Source organism: Pelodiscus sinensis, chromosome 32 (genome assembly GCF_049634645.1).
Source record: "Pelodiscus sinensis isolate JC-2024 chromosome 32, ASM4963464v1, whole genome shotgun sequence".
Taxonomy (NCBI): domain Eukaryota; kingdom Metazoa; phylum Chordata; order Testudines; family Trionychidae; genus Pelodiscus; species Pelodiscus sinensis.
The window spans coordinates 8,717,597-8,735,746 of NC_134742.1; the positions used below are offsets into that span (position 1 = coordinate 8,717,597).

Here is an 18,150-nt window from a genome sequence, read left to right on the forward strand (position 1 = left end):
CCGCTGCAGGATTCGCTGCTGGGTCTTCTCGCTGCCCAGGTGTCCCGCCCAAGGGTGATTGTGCGCTAGCTCCAGTACCTTCCATCGGTATGGGCGTGGCACTAGTAATTGGGGGTTTTCCTGTCCGTCCGCCCCCACCGCCACTCGGTAGAGTCGCTCTCCCCGTACCTCAAACCGCGGTCCCAGCTGCTGCCGTCCTTCTCCCTCTGGCACTTCCTCTGCTTCCGCCCGCACCTGGGTCCACGCTGTCTGGAGCGTCGGGTCCTCCCTCTGGTGTGTCAGGAAGTCCCCCTCTTCCACTTCCAGGCGTAGCGGGGGGTTCGGCCCCCCGGCCGCAGATTCTCCTGAGGTGGGGACCTCTTCCCCTTGGGCTGCCAGAACGGGTTTCTCTTGTCCCGGCCCCGGGCCCTCGTGACCCGTCCCCCATTCCTTTAGCAGGGCGGCCAGCCCGGGCCAGTTTCTCCCTAGCAGCGCTGGGTAGGGGAGTTTGGGGGATATAGCTGCCTGGCAGCGCGCCCGGATCTGCCCATCATCGATCCATACGTGGGCGGTAAGGTACGGATGTACGTCCCCGTGCACGCACCTCATCCAGATCTGGGGCCCCCGGGCCTGGGAACCGGGGACTAGGTCCTCCCGCACCATGGTTTGACCGCATCCCGAGTCTACCACCGCCCTTACCCGCTTCCCGTTCAGGCTTATCCACCTGGTTACCTGGGCTCTTGACGAAGTGGTCCCGGCCGCCCCGTCCCGCCGTCTCTGCCCGAAGGTGCAATCCATCAAGGGGCAATCTTTTTTGAAGTGCCCCTCCTCACCACACTGGAAGCAGGCTCCCCTCGGGCTAGGGTCTGCCCTGGGGCTGGGTGTCCCGGGATCCCCGCTCGCTCCGGGTTGGTTCTCGCTCCTCCTCGGCGGGTTCCAGACTGGGGCCAGTTTTCGCTCTGCCCCCGGGCCCCACGATGGTCTGCGGGCCGGTGGGTCTGCCCGGTGTGAGGTGTCCGCTCCTCCGCTACTGGCCGGGCTGCGTCGCGGCCCCGAGGGAGTGGGGGGGGGGTGCCTTCCCCCCGTTTCCTCCGCTGCCGAAAAGCGCTCCATGAGCGTGACCGCTTCTTCCAGCGACTCCGGCCAGTGCCGGCGAACCCATTTTTGCCCCTCGGCGGGCAGGATCCGGAGGTACTGTTCCAACACCACCTGTTCCGCTACCTGCAGCCCGGACTTGTTGGCGGGTTCCAGCCATCGCATGCCCGCTTCCCTAACCCGCTGCCCCAGCGCCCGCGGTCGCTCCTTCGGGTCATAGCGGGTATCTCGGAATCGCTGTCGATACGTCTCCGGGGATATGCCTAGCTGGTCCAACACGGCCTCCTTAACCTTGTAGTAACACAAAGCGTCCTTGTCGGCCATACTTCTATAGGCCAACTGGGCCGGACCTGTTAGGAAGGGGGCTAGCAAGGTGGCCCAGTGTTCCTGCGGCCACTTCGCGGCGGTAGCCACCCGCTCAAAGGTGACCAAAAATGCTTCTGGATCATCTTCGGGTCCCAGCTTTGTCAATCGCAGCGGCAGCTGGGCGCCCGGGATGGCGCCGCCTTCCCCGTCTCCTGGGGGGCCTGGCTCTGCTCCAGGCGCGGTTCCTCGGGCCGTCACCCCTTCTCTGATTTCTTTCAGCATTTGCCGCTGCTGGTCCTGGAATTGGGTCATCATATCCCGCAACACTTGATTCTGGTGCTGCTGTTGCTGCTTCTGGTTGTCCACCAGCCATTCTATAATCTTGTTAACCTCCATCCTGCGTTCGGGGGGGGGTCAATTGTAATACGCGGGCGGTCAACCCCTGCCCCTCTCCCTACCAACACCCCAAACGGACCAGTAGTCCTACTTCCCTTATTTTATGCCCACCACCTTTTTTTTTTTTTTTTTTTTTTTTTTTGTGGGTTACCCTACTTCCTAGAGCCCCTTCTCACTCCCGGGGCCCAGGGACCCTACCCACATTCTCCACCACGTGTAAACTTGTTCATCCCTCGGAGTCCACTAACTGCTGATCTGACCACAGAAGGCTAAGCCTGGGTAGCCGCCATCTAGGCCGATGGCCCTTTTTATTACGCGAGATCGCGTTTACACCCGAGCCGGATCGGCCTGCCGGCGGAGTAGGGGGGTTCGGGCCCGCCCCCTCTCCGAACCCCGGCCCAGGGCCCTAAAGGCAGGGACCCGCGGTCCCTCCCTAGCGGATGGGGGAATGCCCCAAAACACACCCGCTCACGGGCTCCACGACCCTGCCCTGGGCCGCTTCCTACTCCACCAGGCCTCCCGGCCCACTTCTCTTGACCTCTCCTGCCTCACCTCTCCCTCCGTTTCTCCTCCCCTTGCTCCATCCACCGTCCTCCCCCGTGCCGTGCCAGCCCCGAGTTTAAATCTCCCGCCGGCTCCTTTCCCCGTCTCCTGCGTCACTTCCTGGGCGACTCCCCCTGGCCACCCTTCCCCCGCGACGTCATCCCCCTGCGCCTCCCCGGCCCCTCCTTCTAGGGCCCTGCTGGGCGGCGCCTGCTGCCTCCCGACGCTCCCCGCGCCGGCTGCCGGCGCGTTCCGGGAGTCCACCGCGGCGGGCTGGGCCGTGTTCTCCGCCCCCCTGTGTGGCTGTTCGGCGCCTCCCGGCGCGTTCTCCGTGCGGGGCGCGAGTGCTCCGTCACCCCGCCCGGCGCCTCCCGGCAGGCTCCCAGTGCGGGGCCCGCGTGCCCCGTCACATGGGGAAGCACTGGAATGGGTTCCCTAGGGCAGTGAGAAGCAAGTGGGTTGTGGGAGGGGACAGCCCTGCCACCAGCTGAGAGCAGCTCCTCACATACACAGCACACACGGCTGCATAGGGACCCCAACTCCCTAGGCCAAGAAGAAGGACAAAGAGTCCTTCCCTGGCTTGGTCTGGTCAGCACATGTCTCTGGATCTGGGACATGAAAGCCCACTAGTATAACGAAGGATTCAGAGGTCCTAATGGATGGTGGGGGTGGTAGCTACCTGTAATTTGTGCCCACCTGTAATTTCTCCCCCAAACCCTCTTTTAGAGGATCTTGAAGGGAGTGGCAGGGGAATAACCCGTCCTCTCCTTATTTTGTTCACTAGCTTGGCCTAATTTCAGACACTCCCACTGGGGCCCATTGATTTCCCATCCCCACACTTCATGGCTGTGTCTAGACTGGCAAGTTTTTCCGCAAAATCATCTGCTTTTGTGGAAAAACTTGCCAGCTGTCTACACTGGCCGCTTGAATTTCCGCAAAAGCACTGACGATCTCATGTAAGATTGTCAGTGCTTTTGCGGAAAAACTATGCTGCTCCCGTTCGGGCAAAAGTCTTTTCCTGAAAGACTTTTGCGCGAAAGGGCCAGTGTAGACAGCAGAGATTTCTTTTCCGCAAAAAAGCCCCGATCGCGAAAATGGCGATCGGGGCTTTTTTGCGCAAAACCGCGTCTAGATTGGCCACAGACGCTTTTCCGCAAAAAGTGCTTTTGCGGAAAAGCATCCTGCCAATCTAGACGTGATTTTCCGAAACTGCTTTTAACGGAAAACGTTTCCATTAAAAGCATTTCCGGAAAATCATGCTAGTGTAGACATAGCCCATTTGGTTACTACGCATGATCGTAAAACAAGTTCTGGAATTAAGCTGGGAGTCTGCCTGTTGGGACTGATTTAGTCCGCCTGACTCCCACTAGGGCCAGGGCCAGGTATAAGCAGTTACATAAGTACTGGAGCAGCAGAGGGGCCCCCAGTTTGTGGAAACAATGCAGCTGGATTTCTCGGGTTGGTAAGAGCCATCTTCACCTCTCTTGCTTAGGGCCCCCAATGGGCTAATATTGGCTCTTTTTGCCGTTTTTCTATCCTCATTTATTGCTATACACCATTGTGAGGTTTTATCGACTTTCCCTCATGCCTCACAGCCCCTCTCACAAGTCGGATAGATTTGTAGCCAACACTACACCGTGAGAGAATTTATTATTTTCCAAGACCCCACGGAATTCAGTAGGTTTCTAGCATGCAGCTAGGCACCATCTTAGGCTACGTCTAGACTACAAAGAAAAGTCGGAAAAAGATACGCAAATTGCGAACCGTATCTTTTTCCAATTTTCTTTCGAAAGAGGCTTTTCCGGAAATTTGGCATGTCTACACAGTGCCAAATTTTGGAAAAACCTGCTCTTTTGAGCCATCCCTTCTTTCTCGATGAAACGAGGTTTACAGCAATGGCGAAAGAATGCCTCTGCTTTTCCGAATTTTTTTTTGAAAAGCAGATGCATTCCTTAGATTGCTTTTCCAGATTTCCTTTGGGTATTCCGGAAAAGCGCTTCAGTTTAGACGGAGCCTTATTTTTGTCCCCCTGCTCTGCTAGGACCTGTTTCAAGGAGAAAAGCTCAACATTCAGGAAAGAGAATCTGGGCCAGGCTGTCTCCACACCATGTCGGGCCTGTGGGGTTGCCAAGTGTCCGGTATTGAACCAGACAGCCTGGTATTTGGGCCTTCTGTCTGGTAAAAAAAATTCAGAAAATACCGGACATGTGAAATGTCTGGTATTTTCTGTTTTTCCCGGCTCGGGCGTCTGCCGGAACATGCACAGCTTGGCTGGCTGAGGCGTGGGGTGGCTGGAGCATCCTGGGCAGATTTAAAATGGCACCTTAAAAGGCAATGTCTGCTCTGCTCTTAAAAGAGCAAACTGGGTGGGGTGGGGGTGTTTTTGGTCAACAACTTTTCCCGTGGGCCGCGTCTAGATTGGCATGATTTTCCGGAAATGCTTTTAACGGAAAAGTTTTCCGTTAAAAGCATTTTCGGAACAGAGCGTCTAGATTGGCATGGACGCTTTTCCGCAAAAGCACTTTTTTGCGGAAAAGTGTCCAAGCCAATCTAGACGCACTTTTCCGCAAAAAAGCCCCGATCACCATTTTCGCGATCGGGGCTTTTTTGCGGAAAACAAATCTGAGCTGTCTACACTGGCCCTTTTGTGCAAAAGCTTTGCGCAGAAGGGACTTTTGCCTGAACGGGAGCAGAATAGTATTTCCGCAAGAAACACTGATTTCTTACAGTAGGAAGTCAGTGCTTTTGCGGAAATTCAAGCAGCCAGTGTAGACAGCTGGCAAGTTTTTCCGGAAAAGCGGCTGATTTTCCGGAAAAACTGGCCAGTCTAGACACAGCTCTGGAGTACTGGCTCCGGTCAGTTCCTTTTTCTTTTCTCAACAGAATTTTTCTGGTTGTGTTTTTTTTTTTTGTGGGGGGAGGGGTGTTCGGTATTTTTTGTTAAACCATCTGGCAACCCTACGGCCTCGGAGGCCCAGGGAGCAGGGCTCAGACACTGGAGAGCACAGACCAAAACCCCCACCCCCAACCTAAACACTGGTTAATGTTACCTCAGGGAAGTGAAGTGAATTAACCTGGCCACTGAGGCTAGCAGCTGATGCAGGAGGATTTGGTCCCATTCTTACACAGGATTCGCTGTGTCACCTGTGGAACTGAAACCCGAGTCTGCTGCCCTCCCAGCTTCCGTCTCACGGCACCGTGGGTGTGTCACAGGAATTTGATCATTGTGCCTCACAATCACATTCCAGCCCCTTGTCTACTTTCAGTTTTGAAGCCGGAGGGATGTGTCCTGAGAGGACGGCCCTGCCACTTAGCTCAGCAGCAGGCTGGAGTGGCCCCTGCCCCCGTGGCTCTCTGACCCCTGCAGCGGGATGGATGTGACAGCCTGGGATAGGGAAGCCGTGCCTGGGAGCCGGAGCTCTGCCTAAGGCGAATGGCTCTGGGTGCCAGGCAAGCAGGGAGCCCTCGGGAGAGACTGGAACGGTGCAGACATCACGCCGTAGGACACCGCAGGTAGGAGTCACTCACGGCAAGCCCCCGGCCCTGGGAGGTGGGGATACAGTGTCACTGTCCCACTGGGATCTCAGTGGTGGCTGTGGAAATGCTCTCACGGATTCAGACCTGCCTGGTCCCGTCTCTCCTGCCTGGTTCCCCTTTGCTGCTCTGCCCCTAGTCACTGGCAGGCGGGGGGGCCAAGTGCCAGTTGCACTGCACCTGTGGGGCACTTTTGGGAGGGTGAGGGTCTGTTCCTCGTCCGCTCACGGCCGTGACAGTGCAGAGCGAGAGGGTAAAAGATGGAAGGGAAACACCAGGGACCAGCTCAGGTGCCACAGAGGCACGGAGGGGGAGATTTTCTAAAGCGCCTAAGGGATTCAGGAGCACAAGCCCATTTGACCCTGACTCCCCTGGGTTTGTGAAAATCTACCCCTCCGCGTGTAAATTATCCTTGTCTGTGCCCATGAGGCCCTCGGCATCCCAGGGAAGGCAGGGGAGGCTGCTGCTGGCCTCCAGGGGTTTTTGGAAGGGCAGGGATAGCTTTTCCTCTCACTGGAATGCTGTCTGTGGCCACCACTGCATGCAGGTGCTCAACAAGCCACTCGCTTGCCTACTCCATCCCCAGCACGGCAGCTTTCCTGGATCTAGGCTGGTTCCTGCCACTGCACCCTGACACCACCCAGACCCAGCCAGAGCGTCCATCAGTGTAACAGGGCATGAGCCGGGAGTTATATCCGCCCTTCTCAAACCCCCGCTGCCCTTTCCAGCCTCACGGCCCCGGGCTACGTTTCCAAAAGAGCTCAGCTCCGACCGGCCCCCAGCAGGCACCTGTGTGAAATGGGCAGGTTTCCGGGGCCTCGGAGCTGCTCCCCTTGTTCTAAAAGGGAGAGGCAGGAGCAGGGGGGAGTCTCCGCTGGTTTCAGCTGCTGCGCTCCCAATGCCACCTGCAGCCGAATCCATCGCTGACGTCACGCTGAGCCTAGCGACGCTGAGGCTGGGCCTCAGGCACAGAAAGGGAGTTCATGGAGAGGGGGAGCCGTGGAGAACCCTCCCCTGCGATCAGCACACCTGGGCCATGGGTCACCATCTCCGACCAATGCTTATGTTGTTGCTAGGGATGCTAACGGGTAACTGGTTAACTGATACCTGGGAGCAGCTCCCCGCCTGTGGTCTGCTGCAGGCAACGGGCTGCGCCAGCCCACGTGGGCTGCTGATTCCCGGCCCATGCGGGCTGCTGGACAAGGGTTGGAAGGGTTGGAAGGGGAAGGGCTATTCCCAGCCTACTCCCGGCCTGCTGCCACACCAGCCTTTGCTGGCAGAGGGTCTGGACCACACTAGCCGTGCTGTGCTCACCGAGCCTGGGCAGGGCTCCCAGCGGACTCTTCCAGGGGCTAGGCAGGGCTAGGCAGGGTTTTGAAGCCTGTCGATACCCAGAGCTGTCCCAATCATGGGACGATTCAGAGAAGCCACCCTAAGCCCCAAGCTTGGGGGAGCCCCGCGGGAGCTTCTTCCTCCAGGCTGTGGACGGGAGGCATCTGGAGGATGACGGGGGCCTAGCAGGGGGCAGCAGCAGAGGTCTCCCCCTCCGCCCCCCGTGCTGCCCCACACTCAGCATGGTGGGGAGACCCAGAGGGGGCCAGGCAGCCTGCTCTGCTCTGCTTCAGCACGGCCGCAGGAAGGAGAATGCCCCGGCTGCGGCCCCAGGCTACTCCGCTTCCCGCCACCGCAGAGACTCTGAGGACAGCAGCCCAGGAAAGGGGGCGCAGTGGAATGGAGCTGGCTGCCTGGCCACTCCGGATCCTCCTGCACGGCTCAAACCCTGCTGCCTCCCTGTGCCAGGCCCCCAGAAATGCCCCGGCTTGTGTTGTTTGGAGGAGAGGGGGAAAGAGTGGAGCAGAGGCAGGGAATGGGCAGAACAGGGGCTGGGGTCTTGGGAAAGGGTTGGAGTAGGGGCAGGGTGGGGCAGAGCAGAGGCTGGGTGGGGGCGGGAAATGCACCACTCCCCTTCCAGACAAATCCCTGAACCCAAACAAATGATATTTGGAAGAAAACCTTGACTTTTCTGCCATTTCGTTCTCAACAAAATGGAGCATGTTTTCACCTGTGTGCCTGACAGTCTTTGGGAGGACTGACAAGCAGAAGTTACCTTTTACATGCATCTGACGAAGTGGGTCTTTGCCCACGAAAGCTGATGCTCCTACACTTCAGTTAGTCTATAAGGTGCCACAGGACTCCTTGTCGCTTTTGCAGATTCAGACTAACACGGCGACCCCTCTGATATTTAATATAGCCTGTTAGCTAACATGGAGGCAGCCTGCAAGTGCCCGGAGCCCCTTCTCACTGATCCTGGGGAACACAGAATGGCAAGCCCCTGCTGAGGCTAGTTGAGACATCGCCGTCCTTCCTTCACACTAGCAAACAAGGTGTCAGGCAGGAATCAGAGGGCTAAATGTGCCACCTCATCTTCACACAAACACACTCGAGGGCTCCCTGTGCCGATTGTTTTAACAGCAGGAACCACCTCAGCCATAGCATAAAAACGGCCCAGAGGACATGAATCCTGGCGGTAAAACACAGGCTGGCTGCTGTTTAGACACAATGCCACTTGCTCAGCTCACAGGACCAAGCAAGCCAATCATCCCACTGAGGCAGCATGGTGCTGCCACTGCCAGCTATATGTGAAACTCTTTTGCCAGGTAGCGCCAGCAGCAGCCAGGGCCAGGTTCAATATCCAGGGGTTCCTCTCCATCCATCCCACCCAGAACCAGCCTGGCTAGACCAGCTCCTGTCTGCGGCCCCCCGGGCCCACCACGGACTGGGGCTGCTCCAGACGCCCAGATCTGTCCCCACCTGCGACATGCCAGGGCCTGCTGCTGGGCTGGAGCAGACCCCTGCCAGCAGCTTCAGCACCCACTGGTGGACTGCTTAACCTTTCACATCCTAATCCCGTCCTCAAGGGTGTGACATGTCCGGTGCAGGAACTGGGGGAGCTGTGAAAAATAACAAGGAGTTGCTGGTCTGAATTGGTCCCCAAAGCACCCTTGCCTTGAGCATGGCGAGGTTGGGGTGGGGTGGGGGAAACAGTTGGTCATTTCCTGCGAGCCCAGGTGTACCAAACCTTGCTTTAAACCCAGGGTGCCCCACGGAGGCCGCCCTGAGATGGGAGCCCTGCGCCCGGCTGCTCGGAGCCTGCGCCTGGCCCCGGGGCGCTGGGAGCTCTGCGTGGGCAGCCCTGAGGCGCGGCCCTTTCCTGGAGGGAGGCATGGGGTGTCCATGGCCGGTGAGGCTGAACCCACCAGCCTCTTCTTCACCTACATGAGTGCGCCCCCCCGCCTAGCAACCCCCCCTCCCATGCACCCTCCTCACAGCTCCCCCAGCCCCCCTCTGCCTGTGTTCTCTCCCCCGCAACTCCCCTGCCTGTGAACCCCCCTTGCCCAGCTTTCCCCCCCCAGCCTGTGTGCCCCTGCACACCATTCCGTGACCCCCCCCCCCCCCCCCGCTACCTCCCTCCTCTCTTCTCCTCCCCTGGCTTGGCCTCAGCCCAGCAACCTCACTCCTGGCCCACTGCAACCTTGCTGGGACCCTGTCTCCTCTTCTCCCCCCCCCCCCCTCCCATCCCTATCTCCTGTCTGGCTCTCTAAACAATCCTCCCTCCCCTTACTCTCTGGGCCCTGAACCCTCCCCCCCCCCCCCCCCCCCCACACACCAGCCCCCTTGTGCTGTGTCTTGACAACCTCACCCCTGCCTGGGACCCAGGTGAGTCTCCCTCCCCCGTTGTCTAAGGAAGAGGAATTCTGGTGTTCCCAGTGCCCGTGTCCCCAGGTCCCTTCCTGTCTGGAGCAGGAGATATTTATTAAAATTGGAATTGAGATCCCATTTAAATAGGCTTTGTTTTAAATAATATACCTTTAAAATTAAATTAAAAATTGTTATGGCCTAAATTTATCATCACCTATTTAAATAACGTATGAATTAAATTTAAAAATTAAATAGAACATGTCTCCTGTCAACTTTTTGAAGAAATTCTACCAGTTCACTAGTGTAAGTATCCAGAATGAGTGTTTATATCAGCAGTAGCTTCTTCTGCAGGTGAAGAGAGAATGTTTTTATCACTTTGGTTTATTCAGCTAGTTCAATTCAATGATTAGTTCATTCACCTTTGCAAAACTGAGAGTTGACGAACCAGAAAAACTTGTTTTCCTCTTCTCTCAGTAAAAAACAGGTTATGAGAGCGTTCTAACATCTTGAAGAACATGATAACTAGAGTCGATCTGCTAAATTCACTATGGATATTTCCTTTGTTTATTAAATGAATTTTAGATGCAAAATGTGTTTGGATACTTTTCTGTTATGTGTCCTTCACATTTAAGGTAGTTTTATTTCATACAAAAATTAAATGCTGGTTTTGTTTATTTTAAATAGAATTTCCGTCCAGACGGAAGTAGATGCAAATTATATGTTTTTAAAAAAGTAGGCACCACTTAGCAAATAATAAATGGGGTAAAACCTGTCTCTTAAGTGTTCCTATTAAAAATTAAGAATCTGCTTACATGTAAGTTACACAATTATTTGGGCATTTATTTAGTTGGTAGCTGTACTGATTGTATTCTCCTGGGGGTATGTCTACACTACAACGTTAATTCGAACTAACTTAGTTTGAATTAGTTAATTCGAACTAAGCTAATTCGAACTAACGGATCCAGACTAAAAAACTAGTTCGAATTAGCGTTTTGCTAATTCGAACTAGCATGTCCACATTAAGTGGACCCTGAACCGGGGTTAAGGATGGCCGGAAGCAGTGCCGGCAGGGCATCAGAGGAGGACTTAGAGCGTGGAGCTGCTGTCTCAGGCTAGCCGAGGGCTGTGCTTAAAGCGACCCGACCCCCACCCCGGACAGACAGTTCTCAGGGGTGCCCCGCTTGCAAAGCAGTCCTGGCTTGGATTGCCCGGAGTACCCACACTGGGCACATCACAGCACGCGGCCATCAGCCCGGCTGCACTTGCTGCAGGCTGCCATCTGGGGAGAGAGGGCAATTGGGGGGCTGCAGGAGAGCTTCCACCCCAAAAGCCCACAGAGCCAGCCCAGTCCTGCCCATCGGGGGCTCGTACCCCATTCCTCCCTCACCTCCTTCCACTTACCCTTCCCTAGCCCCTCTTCTTGATGTACAAAATAAAGGACAATTGTGTTCAAAAATAGAATCTCTCTTTATTGAACAAAACTGGGGGAGACTGGGAAAAGGAGGTGGGAGAGGGGAAGAGAGAGGCTGGGAGAGGGAAGGGCAACTAAAATGATCAGAGGTTTGGAACAGGTCCATATGAAGAGAGGCTAAAGAGACTGGGACTTTTCAGTTTAGAAAAGAGGAGACTGAGGGGAGATAGGATAGAGGTCTATAAAAGCAAGAGTGGGGTGGAGAGGGTGCATCAAGAAAAGTTCTCCATTAGTTCCCATAATAGAAGGACTAGAGGACACCAAAGGAAAGGAATGGGTAGCAGGCTTCAAACTACTAACAGAAAGTTGTTCTTCACAAAGCAAATAGTCAACCTGTGGAACTCCTTGCTGCAGGAGGCTGTGAAGGCTACAACTAGAACAGAGTTTAAAGAGAAGTGAGATCAATTCATGGAGGCTGGGTCCATGGAGTGGTGGTATTAGCCAGGGGGTAGGAGTGGTGTCCCTGCCCAAAGTTTGTGGAAGGCTGGAGAGGGATGGCACGAGACAAATGTCTTGGTCATTGTCTTCGCTCCATCCCCTCCAGGGTCCCTAGGGTTGGCCGCTGTCGGCAGACAGGCTACTGGGCTAGATGGACCTTTGGTCTGACCCAGGACGGCCATTGTAAGCTCAGGGCTCAGGGTCGGGGGTCTCAGTGGACCCCCCTGATTTTCATGCACACCTGCTCCTGGGTGGCCAGGCTGGCAGCTCTCCTGCCCAAGCCGGCCACTTTCCTGTGCCTAGTGCGGAGATCGTGGACGAGGTCCACGATGTCCGCACTAGCCCAGGCGGGTGCCCGCCTCTTGCGGTCCTGGGCAAGCTCCCGGGAGCTGCCAGCTTGGTCCCGGGAAGAGGGGGAGGGCTGGGGGGCATCGGGTGGGTGGCTCGATCCGTGCCAGGTGCAGGGTCTGCTGGCTGGGTGCTGGCAGGCTTGCACCTGGCACAGGCATCGTAGCCAGCCCGTGCCCCTTTAAGGGGTCCGGGGCCGGGAGGGGGGCAGACGAGTTTCCCTGGTGTTGGTCAGAGTGGCCACCAGGGAAACCTGGGGAGGGCTAGCCTCCCACTAGTTCGAATTAAGGGGCTACACACCCCTTAATTCGAACTAGCTAGTTCGAACTAGGCTTAATCCTCGTAAAATGAGGTTTTCCTAATTCGAACTAAGCTCTCCGCTAGTTCAAATTAAATTCGAACTAGCGGAGCACTAGTGTAGCGCCTATGAAAATTAGTTCGAACTAACATCCGTTAGTTCGAACTAACTTTGTAGTGTAGACATACCCCTGGTTAGTTAATAGAAGCACCAGATTTTGCATAAAGGTTATATTTAGTTGCAAATCAACATGTTTTAAAGGTTGCTAATAAATAAGACTCAATCATTTTTTAGGAAAATATTTTAAAAGTATAATTTAAATTATTAATTGCTCATTTAAACCAAGGTTTTCTGCTTGCCAGTTTAAATCATGATTAAAATTAGAGATTTAAATCAAAGCTATTTAAATCAATCCACCCTGCTTCAGAGGCTGTTTGGTCCATCCCTGAAGGAAAAAGCAGAGGGCTGTGCTCATGGAATAGGTCTTAGGCTAGTTGGGTTTTGTAGTCTGTTGCCTGTCTTGTTCTAGACAGTTGAGCTGGAGAGTTGAAACAAAAGTTCTCTTAATCCCTTTGAACTATCTCATTGTATAGTGAGGCTGATTCTTGTCCATGGACACCAAGAGTTGGACAGCTTATGTGTTGGGGTTAGAGTCTGAGGGTATGTCTACACTACCCTCCTAGTTCGAACTAGGAGGGTAATGTAGGCATACTGCACTTGCAAATGAAGCCCGGGATTTGAATTTCCCGGGCTTCATTTGCATAAACTGGGCGCCGCCATTTTTAAATCCCTGCTCGTTCGAACCCCCTGCCGTGTGGCTACACGCGGCACGAACTAGGTAGTTCGGACTAGGCTTCCTAGTCCGAACTACCGTTACTCCTCGTGGAATGAGCTCTGCAGCTCATTAAGTTGCCCTTACTCTGGATGACGTCAGGGTGATGCCCTGGAGAGTTTCTAACAGTCTAATTAGACCAGACAGCTCCACATACACCGGCGGCTCTGGGGTGTTACCACGGTGACCGCTAACCCTGCTCAGAGCCAGGGCAGACCAGGGCTGCTGGGGGATCCCTTCCCTTTGGGGTAGGCCAGGCAGCAACAAAGGTTGTTAGCTCCTGCGGGGCCATTACTGCCTGCCACTCCCTCGCCCTCCGGCTCCTTCTTTCTCCTGTTCCCAGGCCCAGCGACAATGACGGGGAAGGTTCCCTCGTGCTCCCGCCGCTCCTCGGTGAGCCCCGCTCTGCCCGGCTACCTCGTGCTCTGCCTCGCTCTGCAGGCTCCCAGGCTGGGGTCAGGTAGGTGCTCCGGCCTCCTTGATGGGTGGACGCTGCCTCTGTCCTGCAGCCCTGACTGGTCCCCAGCAGCTTCCAAAACACACAATACAGCAAGGGCCATGGCAGGGCTCTCAAGCCATTTAAAGCGACACGACCCAGCTCCGGGTCATTGCGCCAACAGCCCGTACGTGACACCCACTGGCCTCGTCAGCCGTGAAAGATCCCTGAATCCTGGACTCTCTGGTTACAAAGAAATAGCCCACTTAGTCGCCCAGGCTGCACTTGGGACCGTGCTGATTCGGGCTCAGAGCCGGGTCTCAGCCAGTTTCCTCATTCCTCAGGGAAGGGGTGGAGAACCTTTTCTCTGTCAGGGGCCATTGACCCATAGCGGGGCTCAGAGGCTCAGGGCTTCCCCCTTCAGTGGTGTGAGCTGGAGGAGAGGGTTGCCAGGTGAGAGGGGGCTCCGGTTTGTGCGGTGCTTATCTCAGGGGGCTGTCAGGCAGGGTTGCAGAAGGTCTATGTCAGGCTCCCTGCCTGCCCTGCCTCCATGTTGCTCCCAAAACCAGCTGGAAAGTCTGGCCTGTAGGCGGAGTTGCCTGGCAGCTCTGCATGGTGCACGCTTCCGGCTCCCATGGGTGCCCCAGTCCCCCACCTCCCATTGGCTGGGGTTCCCAGGCAACAGGAGCTGCAAAGGTGGTGCTGGAGGTTCCTTGGTCTGCCTAGGGTCCCCAGGAGCATGCTGGTGAGCCAAGCTAGGCGGGAGTAAGCTCAGGGGGGGAGGGGAGAGGTTGCCATGACTCTTGGTTTCTGGTCTGCAGAAGGGAGGCTTGCCATGGGCTGGATGAAATGAGACCGTGGGCTGGATCTGTAGGTTCCCCACTTCCCCACCACTGCCCTTTCATGTCCTGCTCCTCTCCCCTTCCCCTGCCTCCCCAGGACTGGCTTCACAGCGACTCAGACATTTCCATTCCCTCCTATTGTGGTTTTCATCCTGTTAATTTAACCAGCCCTCTCTTAATACTGAATCTTTGCATTGAGACCCCTCCCATCCCCATGCTGTGCAATTCAGTGACCGGTTCTCTGTTTACTTCATTTTTCTAGCTGCTTCCTTCTCTCTCTCTCTCTCTTTCTCTATCTCATCTGACCTCTGACTTTAGCTTTAAAGCCATCACCTGCATGGTGGTGATCTGCTTTCATCTCTTTACACCCTGTCAGCTTTACACAGGGGTGAGCGACCTTCCTAGGGTTAGGGGCCACTCACACGCAATAAAAATCAGTCACAGGTCACACACAAGGGAGAAGAAAAAAAACCACATCCCTGACCTGGCCCCCAGCTGAAACGCAGTAAAAAAGAGACACTCGCCTCGTTCATGCCGCTCAGGGTGCCAGAATTCCTCTCGCACTCCAGCCCCATGAGCGGGGAGGCTTTGGGATTTCTCCCCTGGGCCAGATTAAGTCTTCTGGGGGTCTGGAGCTAGTAAATTTATTGGGCCCTCCCTAGGCTCTGGGGTGGAGTCAAAAATGAGGTGGGGAGGCAGGCTCTGAGTGGGAGGTAGGGTGCAGGAGCAGGCTTGAGGTGGGGGTCGGGCAGGAGGGAGGGTGCAGGAGCAGGATGAGGGTGGGAGTGTGGGGTTTGGGAGGGAGAGAGGTGCAGGAGGACACACACTGACTTTCACATGCACATATGTGCCCCCAATGCATATTTTGTAACCCTCTCTAACACACAAACACACACACACACACACACACACACACACACAAACACACACCTCAATGCATATGTGTATTGCATCCAATTTTGGGACCCCCATTACATTGGGATGTGGATGCACTGGAGAAAGTCCAACGGAGGGCAACAACAATGATGAGGGGGCTGGAACACATGGGATTTGGGTGGAGAGATTTGGGTCTATTTAGTCTGCAGAAGAGTAGAGTGAGGGTAGATTTCATAGCAGCCTTCAACTTCCTGAAGGGAGGTTCCAAAGAGGATGGAGAGAGGCTGTTCTCAGTAGTGACGGATGGTCGAACAAGGAGCCATGATCTCAAGTTGCAGTGGGGGAGGTCTAGGTTGTATATTAGGAAAAACTATTTCCCTAGGAGGGTGAGGAAGCACTGGGATGGGTTCCCTAAGGAGGAGGTGGAATCTCCATCCCTAGAGGTTTTGAAGCCAAAGCCCTGGCTGGGATGATTTATTGGGATTGGTCCTGCTTTGGGCAGGGGCTGGACTCGATGACTCCTGAGGTCTCTTCCAGCCCTGGGATTCTATGATTCTATGACTTGGGGCCCTACCACCAGTGAGTCACGTGTGCCAGAGGAGAATCCTTTGGATAATGTGTAACGTCTTCAGACCTCTTATTGGTTTATGGTAACTGTTCTCTGCCAGGCTTTTGTCCTTCAGTGTTCTCTGCTTTGGAAGAGCCTGTTGGTCACCGGTAGCTGCTGGCACAGCCTGCTCATAGTGCTGGGAAGGAAAGCAAAGTACAGGTGCTGGTTTTTGCTTGGGCCTCCTGGGGGAACTCCAATGAACTGCATTGAGGCTGCAAGCCTGAAATCCCAGTGTGGAGGGCCATGGATCCCTGCCCAGAGAGAGGGGATGGCTGGAGGCCTGAGATCAAAGGGAGCGTTCCTTGAGCAGACCACAGAGGAGGTCCAAGGCTCCCCTCCCCCAAGTCTGTGACTCTCTGCACTCCTAGACTTGTCCAGGGCACTGCATGGGGCTGGGGTGTTCAGTTCTCACACAGGGCTCTCTCTTGCTGGGTGTCCAACTGCTGAGTTAATGCTGCCGTCCAGCCCCTCACCGATTTCACTTTCGGTTTGCATTGTACATTTCACAGCACAGTTCAGAGTGACGGGACCTGACCGCCCAGTCACTGCCCCCCTAGGTGGGGAGGCCGTCCTGCCCTGCCACCTCTCCCCCCGGATGAGCGCTGAGAACATGGAGGTGAGATGGTCCCGGTCCCAGTTCTCTGCAGTCGTGCACCTGTACCGCGACGGGCAGGATCAGTACGGGGATCAGATCCCGGAATATCGGGGAAGGACTGAGCTCTTGAAAGACGACATGGCCAGTGGGAGAGTTTCCCTCAGGATACGCGACATCCGACCCTCCAACGATGGGAAGTACAATTGTCTTTTTGAGTCCCAGGTCTTTTTTGAGGAAGCTTTATTGGAACTACAGGTGGCAGGTCAGTAACGTGTTCTGATGCTTTGATGCCTTCAATGGGATAATTGGAGTGAGATGCCAACCCACAGGAGGTAACTATTGTCTAGCCACATTGCCAGCATCGCTGCTTAATGAGCTCTTTGGGTATGTCTACACAGCAAAGTTATTTTGAAATAACAGCCATTATTTCGAAATAACTTTACACAAGCCAACTGCTATTTCAAAATTAATTCAAAATAGTGGAGGGCTTATTTCAAAATTGGTGATCCTCATTCCATGAGGAATAGTGCCAATTTTGAAATTCCTATTTCGAAATAAACACTGTGTAGACACTTATTTTGAAATAAGGGGTCTCCAGCCCTTTCCAGGGTGTTCTGGTGGCCGCCCTGGCCACAAGGTAACTTCTGACCCGATGCCCTGCCGGAACCTGTTCTGGCTGGCCTTAAATGCTATTCAGTGGCCAATCAGTGGGGGAGGGATAGCTCAGTGGTTTGAGTATTGGCCTGCTAAACCCAGGGTTGTGAGTTCAATCCTTATGGAGGCCATTTAGGGATTTGGGGCAAAAATTCATCAGGGAGGGTCCTGTTGTGAAGGCAGGGGACTGGACTCCTGATCTTTCAAGGTCCCTTCCAGTTCTAGGAGATAGGCAATCTCCAATATAAACATAAACAGTGTGGATGTGCTATTTGAAATACCAATAAGCTATTTCAAAATGCATTTTGTGTGTAGACACATTATTTTGAAATAAGATATTTCGAAATAACTATTTCTAAATTAGATATTTCAGAATAATGCTGTAGTGTAGACATACCCTTAGAGACATTTAGGGGCAAATTAGAGCTAAGTAACAGCACAGAACCCTGAGAGTTGGACTGGTGGCTGCAAACAAACTTTATGGGACCATGGGAAACTTGGCCACACCCATGATAAGTGGGCATCTGACTAACTGAAATCATGACGGACCATGGACGTTGCCACACTAAAGCGTGCCAGACTGGAGAGGTTCAACCCTATAGTAATTTATTCAGAAATGGCTTTTGCTGACAGTGTAATAAAGACTTTGGCTCATCACTGGGCACTGTAGGATTTTCACACGTTCATTTATTTCATCTGTAGGTCTGGGCTCTGCTCCTGACATCTCTGTGGAGGGACGTCAGGACGGAGGGATCCGGGTGGTGTGTCGATCATCCGGATGGTACCCAGAGCCCCAGGTGCTGTGGAGAGATCTCCAGGGACAGCCCTTACCCACGGCCTCTGAAAAAATAACTCCGGAGGCCGGCGGCCTGTTTCGAGCAGAGATTGCCATGGTTATAACAGAAGAGTCCAACCAGAAAGTGTCCTGCTGTGTTAGGAACCCCCGAGTCAACCAGGAGAGAGAGTCGGCGATTTTCATAACAGGTCAGTGCCCGTCTATGCCACGTGTGGGCAGCCTGAGATGCTGCTGACATGGGCGGAGAGTATTTATCAGTGTGTCTCCTGTTCATTGGCCTGCGCCTTCCAAGAGCTGAGCAGGTCTTGGAAAGTCCCGAGTAGCTTTGGAGAGGTCTACACTATAATTCAAAGCCCTCTGGTGGTGGCCACTGCTGTTAAATTGTGGTGTACCCTTGACTTG

General features: G+C 54.6%; 1 protein-coding gene across 2 annotated transcripts in view; it reads left to right on the top strand.

Annotated features, from left to right (window-relative positions):
• The first annotated feature begins 5,579 nt into the window (after window positions 1–5,579).
• Window positions 5,580–18,150, top strand: part of LOC142823242 (butyrophilin subfamily 1 member A1-like) — a 31,569-nt gene continuing 18,998 nt past the window's right edge. Inside the window, exons 1-4 of one of the 2 annotated variants that reach the window (XM_075914026.1) lie at window positions 5,580–5,832; window positions 13,283–13,399; window positions 16,213–16,560; window positions 17,655–17,936. In XM_075914026.1, the coding sequence (XP_075770141.1) occupies window positions 13,294–13,399; window positions 16,213–16,560; window positions 17,655–17,936 (736 nt within the window). In that variant the 5' untranslated portion in view covers window positions 5,580–5,832; window positions 13,283–13,293. The remainder of the gene's footprint in view (window positions 5,833–13,282; window positions 13,400–16,212; window positions 16,561–17,654; window positions 17,937–18,150) is intronic. The other variant, XM_075914027.1, reaches the window with a different exon arrangement.